The sequence below is a fragment of the Micropterus dolomieu genome, linkage group LG22, assembly GCF_021292245.1.
Source record: "Micropterus dolomieu isolate WLL.071019.BEF.003 ecotype Adirondacks linkage group LG22, ASM2129224v1, whole genome shotgun sequence".
Taxonomy (NCBI): domain Eukaryota; kingdom Metazoa; phylum Chordata; class Actinopteri; order Centrarchiformes; family Centrarchidae; genus Micropterus; species Micropterus dolomieu.
In genome coordinates this window covers 35,731,293-35,740,769 of record NC_060171.1, presented here as the reverse complement: position 1 = coordinate 35,740,769, position 9,477 = coordinate 35,731,293, and the positions used below count along the sequence as shown (strand labels likewise).

At 38.5% G+C, this 9,477-nt stretch overlaps 1 protein-coding gene across 1 annotated transcript in view; it reads right to left on the bottom strand.

Moving 5' to 3' along the window:
* LOC123962261 (anoctamin-1-like) overlaps positions 1-9,477 on the bottom strand; it is a 76,181-nt gene that overhangs the window by 26,966 nt on the left and 39,738 nt on the right. Inside the window, exons 5-6 of the mRNA XM_046038288.1 lie at positions 8,245-8,299; positions 7,655-7,703 (exon numbers count right to left, since the gene is read on the bottom strand). Of these exons, the coding sequence (XP_045894244.1) occupies positions 7,655-7,703; positions 8,245-8,299 (104 nt within the window). The remainder of the gene's footprint in view (positions 1-7,654; positions 7,704-8,244; positions 8,300-9,477) is intronic.

Sequence of the window (9,477 nt, the reverse complement as noted above, 5' to 3'; positions counted from 1 at the left end):
CTGTCAGAACACGTGCTGCAGCATTCTGAATCAGCTGAAGAGTCTTAATGGACTTTTTCGAGCAGCCTGATAATAAGGAATTGCAGTAATCCAGCCTAGAAGTAACAAATGCATGGACTAGTTTTTCTGCATCATTTTTAGACAGGATGTTCCTGATTTTTGCAATATTACGTAGGTGAAAAAAGGTGGTCCTTGAAAATCAAAGATAACTCCAAGATTAATCACAGTGGTGCTGGAGGCCAGGGCGATGCCATCAAGGGAAACTATATCTTTAGATAATGCGTCATGGAGGTGCTTGGGCCCCAAAACAATAACTTCAGTTTTATCTGAGTTTAACATTAGAAAATTACAGGTCATCCAGGTTTTAACATCCTGAAGGCACATTTGAAGTTTAGCTAACTGATTAGTTTCATATGGTTTGATCGATAGATATAACTGAGTATCATCTGCATAACAATGAAAGTTTATGGAATATTTCCGGATAATATTGCCTAAAGGAAGCATATATAAAGTGAAGAGGATCCGAGGACAGATCCTTGAGGAACTCCATGACTAACTTTGGCATGCATGGAGGACTCATCGTTAACATGTACAAACTGAAATCGATCTGATAAATAGGACTTAAACCAGCTTAGAGTGGTTCCTTTAATGCCAATGAAATGTTCCAGTCTCTGCAATAGGATCTGATGGTCAATGGTATCAAATGCAGCACTAAGATCTAATAAAACCAGTACAGAGACAAGTCCTTTGTCTAATGAAATAAGGAGGTTGTTAGTAATTTTCACCAGTTATGTGCAATGATGAACTCTAAATCCTGACTGAAAATCACTATCAAAACTATTGCTCTGTAGAAAGTCACACAGCTGTTTAGCAACTGCTTTCTCCAGGACCTTAGAGAGAAATGGAAGGTTAGATATAGGTCTATAGTTGGCTAAAACATCCGGATCAAGTTTGGGCTTTTTCAGAAGAGGTTTAATTACAGCTACTTTAAAGTACTGTGGTACATAGCCTATTGATAGAGATAGATTGATCATATCTTTAAACATATTACACATTATTTGCCATGAAACAGAAAGTTGTTTATTGAAGGGCTAAGAATGCTTGAAAAATCACAAAACGTGGCCACATGTTAGAAAAGGTGTATTTTGTTGTCTGTTATGGTTTGGGGGCATGGTTGTGGGATGTAGCATCTCTAGACTTACAAAACAGCCTCTTGGAGCAATATCCTAAGACCAGCAGGAAGTTGGCCATTTTGATTATTTACAAAACCTTTCCCCATTTACATGCTCAGTACTTTAACAAACTTCTCCTAGAGCCTTAACCCGATTGACCTCAAATGTGTGTAGTGCCATCTTAAGAACCTTGCAATGTTAATTTGTGAAGCGTTTTTTGATTGCTAAAACGGCATGGCCATGGCGTGGCGTTGATTTTTGATTTTTCTCATTTTTCATGGTCTTAGGATAGTTGAATCCACAGGAAAGTTTGCACACACCTCAGGACTGGTGGGAAATCCAATGTTCTGATAGCGCCACTTACTGGCATCATAGAAGGACATGTTTCAAACTTTATTTCTTGTGCCTCATTTATGTTTTTACCCCACATAAAACCTTACCACTATGACAAATGTCCATAGTGATGCCTATATGCTCCTCATAGCAGGTTGTCCATATCCATCTAAGTTCATGTCAAATGCTCGCCTTGGTGAGTAATTATTCTCCATGAAACAGGAAGCTGTTTTTTGAGAGCTATAGCCTAAACCCCACCGGAAGTCAGCCACTTTGAATTGCATAAGTAAGTGACATCAACCACAAAAAATTTCCACACTTCACCTGTGTAATATGTGTTAACTTCAGAGCAGTGTCAGCAGCCATGCTATGTAGAGACCCCCGCTGTCGCTCCACCTGAGGTGCGCAAGGGGGCGAGGGCCTGTTCAATGCTGCTTGCAGCTTTAAAACTGAACTTTTTATATGTTAGCATATTTTAATATAGGCCTACACTTAATTACATGTTGTGTGTGGCAGGAACTACAGATTTCGTTTTGTTATGCAGCCTTGTGCTGTGTAATGACTAATAAACAACGTTGTACCTTGTAATAGTTGATGCATTTTACAGTAATAAGTTAAGTATGGGATGGCATGAAAGCCATGACAAGCCAGCACAATACAAATAATAGATCAATCACTATTGATGGCTTCGATTCAAACATGATTCAACACACAAAATAAATTAAATGCCATGAATGATTTTTATTTATGTTTTAATGACAAACATGAATTTACAAATGTGCAGAGTGCTCTGTTTGATGTTTTGAGTGATTGCGCAACCCCCTCTCACCCTACAATGCATGAAATCCATGTTTTATAAATTTCTTAAAGTCTCTGCAGATCAATTATGTGATATTTTTACCGATCTTCTTAACATGTCACTTACCCAGCATAAGGTCCCAAGACTGTGGAATATGTTGTTATCCCTGTGGCCAAGAACAGATACCCAAAAGAGGTTAATGACCTTATGCCAGTAGCCCTTACATCATTAGTGATGAAGAACTTTGAGCGATTGATCAAGCAAATCCTGACTGATAAGGTTCAGGGCATGCTTGACCCAATGCAGTTTGCATATCAGGTTAACAGAGGAGTAGATCATGCTATCACCACTTTACTTAATCTTCTGTTTAAGCATGTTGAGGCTAAAAACAACCCATGCAAGGCTTTTATTTGTCGATTTGTCATCTCCTTTTAATACAATCCAAACACACATCTTAGTTGGGAAACTTCTGTCCACTTGATCCAGGTATAGTAAAATGGGTACTGGATTTTTTAACATTTAGGCCCCAGTCAGTCAGCTTTAATAGTGTTCTGTCTGGGAAGCGGTTGTCATCCACAGGCTCACCCCAGGGGTGTGTCCTGTCCCCACTATTGTATCTCCTATATACACATGACTGTAGGAGTCACTATGATAACAGGCTTCTTCTGAAGTTCGCAGGCGACACTTATAAGTCAGTCCTCCAGTATGGAAAGGTCGACCATTGGCCAGTTTTGAACGACTTTCTTGAATGGTCTGACCACCACTTTTTGAAGTTAAATGTCATTAAAACTAAAAACTTGGCCATAGACTTCAGGAAAACTCCCCACTCAACCTCTCCAACAATAATCAAGGGGTCACTTAGTGAGACAGTGGAGTTTTACAAGTATGCAGGAACAGTGACTGACAAAAACTTGAACTTTGACTGTCTACAAGAAGGGTCTTCAGATGCTTCATTTTCTGCGCAGATTACTTTATTTTATAAGTCTTTTATTGAGCTAATTTTAACTTTTTGTTGTATAGCTTGGTATGGGAATCTTACAAATCTTAAAAATAAACTGTCTAACATTGTTAAGGTAGCCAGCAATAAATGGCACATAACAGCTCTCTCTGGCAGACATCTGACAGACAAGCTTGCTCCAGAAAAGATGAGAATGAAGATTAGAACTGAACCATGGATGAACAACATTATTTTAAAGACAATTAGGGCAAGAAATTATCTTTTTTCAGAGTACAGGAAAACTACACATGAATCTTTATATTTAGAGTACAAGAAACTCCGAAATTAGATAAATAGAAAACATAGAGGGGGCCAAAAAAAGAATACTACAATGACAAAATATTAGAGAAAAAGGATAGTCCACGTAAATTATAGAAGTCACTGAATCGAGACTAAAACATACAATTTCAGCGTGGATATTAGAGGAAAGGTTAAATCAGATAAGGCCAGGGTAGCTGACAGAATAAATATGTATTTTACAACCATTGCGAAAACCTTGGTTAATAAGTTGCCGGGTCTGTCAGGATCCTATGGAGAGAGCCAAGTCCAGACTTTCTATTTAAAACAAGGGGCTGATGCTTTTGCAACAGTGTCTGAGGAAACAGTGTTAAACAAACTTAAAGAATTTAACCTATCCAAAGCAATTGACTTGATATTCCTGCCAGATTCCTTAGGGATGTTGCGGATTCACCCCCTGTGAAACGCATATAGTAAACCTTTCCACTATGCTGGGAATGTTTCCCAATGAATTTAAACAGGCGAGAGTTATCCGTTTCTATAAAAGGAAGTAAGCTAGATCAGGGAAATTATCGGCCTATATCCATGTTGTGTGTGCTATCAGTGTAACAGAGAAGATCAATTATGAGCAGATAGATACATATATCCTCTAATGATTTGGACTATACATTTCAATCAGGCTTCAGGACATCCCACTCCACTGACAACTGCCTGCTCTTTCTCACCGATTACATCAGGAGACAGATTGATGAAGTAAAGGATTGAATTGAATTGAAGCTCCTCCCTTAGTGTCATCTCCATGGTGTGGTGTGGTGGTAACTTTGGCCTTTCATTCTCCATACTTTGCCGTGACTCTTCATCTACCTTAGTTTCTCCATCTCCTCTGTTTCCTCCTTCAGCACTCTGCTACTCCTTCTCTTCAGAAGAAACATCCTAATACACAATCTGATCATTTGTACCAGCTGCAAATGTATAATTCAGGCATTTACGTTTACAGCAGGGAGCTACAAAATACAGCAGGGAGCCACAAAATATCTTGTGGTAGGATTTCTGGCTCTTGACAGCCTCACATTTACATTTTTGACATAAAGAATAAAATTGCTTTTTGGCTTGCTACTGGATGATGCTAATATCCATCCCTGGTTAACAGACAACTAATGTTACGTTTGCTCACTAGTTTATAGTAATAATAAAAATAAAACATAAAATACAATAAACATTTTTTTTTATTTTTTTATTTTTTATTTATTTAAGGCGCCTTTTTTTTTATTATTTATTTAAGGCGCCTTTCTCGGCACTCAAGGACACCGTACGGGGATGCAAAGACATTTAAAAGCAGCAAAACTAGAAAATAGAACATTAAAAATTTACATCAAATGAGGTAGGCAGTTTTAAACAGATGTGTTTTGAGTTGCGATTTAAAATGGGAGAATGAATCGATGTTTCTAAGTTGGGGTGGTAAAGAGTTCCAGAAACGGGGGGCAGAGCGGCTGAATACTCTGCTCCCCATTGTGGTGAGACGAGTAGGGGGGACAGACAGGTGTATGGAGGAAGAGGATCTAAGGGAGCGGGTGGAAGTTGGACCCTGCAGGATATCAGACAAATACGGAGGGGCAAGGTTGGGGATGGCCTTGAATGTTAACAGAAGGACTTTGAATTGGAAACGGGACAGGACTGGGAGCCAGTGAAGCTGTTGGAGAACAGGAGTGATGTGGTGGATGGAGGGTGTTCGAGTTATGATACGGGCAGCTGAATTCTGGACCAGTTGAAGTTTATGAAGGTATTTGTGAGGGAGGCTGAAAAGGAGAGAGTTGCAGTAGTCCAAACGGGAAGTGACAAGACTGTGGACAAGAATGGCGGCAGTGTGTTATCACAAACTACAGCCAGACATATCATACGCCTCATACTCTACTGCTTCCCTGTGTCTCCTTGATGCAAAGAATTTTCTGATATCCATCTAAAGAAGTCATTCAGTAATTATCAGTCAGGCGTGGCTCTTCTAATAAAAGAACAAAAGCATGCTGTTAGCAGAGTACGACAGGGCTAGCATTAGCCTGCTATATTACGACAGAATTCATTATAAACTTCAGCTAGCAAACTTGAATTGGTGTAGGACACCCTCTGCTACTAGTCCTATTGTTATTATTATCATTATCGTTATGATTATTATCATTAACACTACTATAAATATCTGTACCATTATTCATTCAGTCTATCACAACATCACATTTACTGTCTGTACTTATGTGTGTATATTGTGATGGCTGCCTCCCTCCCCTCTCTCTCCTACCATCCCTCTCTTTTTCTCTCTGTTCCTCTCTCTCCCTCTCTCTCCCTCTCTCTCTCCTTCACCCCCAACCGGTCGAGGCAGATGGCCGCCCACCCTGAGCCATGGTTCTGCTCGAGGTTTCTGCCTCTTAAAAAGGAAGTTTTTCCTTGCCTCTGTCGCCTAGTGCTGCTCTTGGTGGGAATTGTTTGGCTTCTGTAAATATCATCACAGAGTATGGTCTAGACCTGCTCTTTTATGAAAAGAGCTCAGTGATAACTGTTGTTGTGATTTGGCGCTATATAAATAAAATTGAATCGAATTGAATTGAACTGAACAGCATGGTGGTGCAGTGGTTAGCACTGTTGCTTCACAGCAAGAAGGCTGTGAGTTGTTGCCCCAGCCTTTCTTTATGGAGTTTGCATGTTCTCCCCATGTCTGCATGGGTTGTCTCCAGCTTCCTCCCACCGTCCAAAGACATGCAGACTTACACATACCACTTGTCACACTAACGACATTTTAAGAAAAAACACATTTAACACAAAACAAACAAGACCACTACTGCGTTTCGCTACTTGAGCAGCGCCTCCCATTTGTACTCACATACCTTCCACAGAACCAGAGGAAATTTGACAGCGGGCAAGGGGGAAAACCAGTGTCCACAATGTAGAAGGGAACTTTAGTGGGAAAGTATGGTCGTAAGCAAGTGAAGTTGTCCCAGTATCCACAGCACAGCTTTGGGTTAAAAGCAATCATTTTAATTTTGAAAGCTTTCCATGGTTAGCATATTCAATATCTAAAGATGCTTTTTGTTTTTCATGTAGGATGTTTGGTATGCACATGACACATTTGTAAGCACTGGTTTAACAAATGGGAAAAAAACTCTTGATCTCTTCAGAGTATGAGAAAACAAATGCCCATAAAGCAAGCATGAATTCCTGGCACAGTTTAAAAGTTTAAAAGTATACATAAATAGAAGCGTTTTTTGAATTACAAGTTTTTATGTTTTTTTATGTGCTATGAGGTATTTTCTCATTAAATATAAGCTAATTTGCCTATCATACAAATCCATTTTCCAGGACATTGGTAAAAGTCAGATGAATTAATTTGGTTTTATTGTGATAATATACCAAATGGACAGACATTTGCAGAACGTTTTATCAAAAAATAGTTTAGAAAAATAGTTAGATGTATCTCAACCAATGATTATTAGTATTATTGTTTTATTTTTATTTATTTATTTGCATTACTTTTGGGTGAAATGAAGATTTTGTTCAGATCTCCGACTTTTTTGTTCTATGTTTGGAATGAATGAGTAGCATTGGGATGCCTACATTGCTATACATTTATTATTAAATGTGCTGTGTTAAATCAATAAAGATCATGTTTGGATGACAAACTAATATCTAACTGAGATTTCAGTGTATCTAAAAACTGCAAATGAATGCATTCCGTATGTGCTTTGATATGGACAGTATGAATGAGTAAAGAAAACTGTGTCCGACAGCTACTTCAGGCTGCGCAGGAGGAGAGGAGTCAGAGTTTGTTCAAAATAACCTCCTCCCGAGGAAGTTAGCTCACAGCAGTGGCCACAGTTACTGAAATAACGTTTATCTGATCTCGGACTCTGAATAGATAACCCAAAATTTTCCTCATCTCAAGCTGAACACACTCAGAGTTTTCACTAAACCTGCGTTCTGAAACAGGGTGCTGGATTATGATTAGAAACCAATGTACGAGTTATCTGATTTTTAATACTTGAAACACATTTGTACAAGTTAATCCCATTTTGTGCAATGTTGTTTGTTTGTCTGTCAGGCAGTGAGAGAGAGACAGAGATCAAAACATACCCATGTTGTACTTGGCCTTGCATTTTGTTCTTTTTAGTATTTCAAAAACCTGAAAGGGAATACAAAACAGAAGATCTAAAAAACATATGGAACATATTCTAGTGTATAATCAACAATACAAGGAAACAATGACAAATCTCTAATCTGCAATAGCATTTATGACCTCAACCAAACTCCTGGCTCAATCCCATTCAAAATGGTTCTGAAAGATGAGATGAGAGTAAAAGCTTATATTTTACATAAATACTTTAAATACGTATACATCTAGGGATTGGATAAACCCTGTCAATTTGTGCATTTATTTGTTAGCTGATTGAAATGTAATTAATGGTGTCAGTGCTATGACATGACAGAGACATGCTGGGACAGAATGGACGATAACCCTCATCATAGACAAACTGTTTATATTACTTCTTAGCTTTACTTGTTATTAGTTTATCTCTGGGATTTCCAATGAACAACTGGAAGGTTTTACTTCATTGTATAATATGTAGGTGTCAGAAAAATGTCTTTGTTAAAAACTCCAGTCATGTATAAATGGATATTTTGGTGTTGGTGGAAAAATCCCAGAAAAATGTGAGTGGACTTACTATTGAACTCCTGGTTTTGCTGTCAAAGAAGTCATCTTTGTCTGAGAGGTCAAACCTGTTATTCCACAGAGACACACAAATACAAAATCACACACACTTAATGTTTGTTAACGATGAGACCCATACTATAGTAAAAGCTTACTATAGTAACTTAAGAACTTAAAATACTGTCTCATTTCCCCATTTGTTGTTGATAATTTTCTTTTGTTTTTTGTTTTGTTGTAAATTGTCATTCCATCAGTACAACCACCAAGTCATACTCACGATTCACCTCTGCTAATCAGTTTAATTTTTAATTTTTTTTAATCAACTCTTAATTGTATTTTCATAATTGGTGTATTATGTGACATGTATACAGGAGTGCAATGTGTAAACAGGATAAGTAACTGTAAGAGATAGTTAAGTGACTGTAAGAGATCGCTAAGTGACTGTACGAGATCGTTAAGTGACTGTAAGAGATCGCTCAGTCACTGTAAGAGATCGTTAAGTGACTGTAAGAGATTGCTAAGTGACTGTAAGAGATCATTAAGTGACTGTAAGAGATCACTAAGTGACTGTAAGAGATCGTTAAGTGACTGTAAGAGATCGCTAAGTGACTGTAAGAGATCGTTAAGTGACTGTAAGAGATCACTAAGTGACTGTAAGAGATCGTTAAGTGACTGTAAGAGATCGTTAAGTTACTGTACGAGATCGCTCAGTGACTGTAAGAAATCGCTCAGTGACTGTAAGAGATCGCTCAGTGACTGTAAGAGATCACTAAGTGACTGTAAGAGATTGTTAAGTGACTGTAAGAGATCGCTCAGTCAATGTAAGAGATCGCTCAGTAACTGTAAGAGTTCGCTCAGTCAATGTAAGAGATCGCTCAGTGACAGAAAGAGATCGCGCAGTGACTGCACGAGATCGCTCAGTGACTGTACGAGATCGCTCAGTGCTTGTAAGAGATTGTTAAGTGACTGTAAGAGATCGCTCAGTGACTGTACGAGATCACTCAGTGCTTTTAAGAGATTGTTAAGTGACTGTACGAGATCGCTCAGTGCTTGTAAGAGATCGCTAAGTGCTTGTAAGAGATCGCTCAGTGACTGTAAGAGATCGTTAAGTGACTGTAAGAGATCGCTAAGTGACTGTAAGAGATCGTTAAGTGACTGTAAGAGATCGTTAAGTGACTGTAAGAGATCACTAAGTGACTGTAAGAGATCGTTAAGTGACTGTAAGAGATCGTTAAGTGACTGTAAG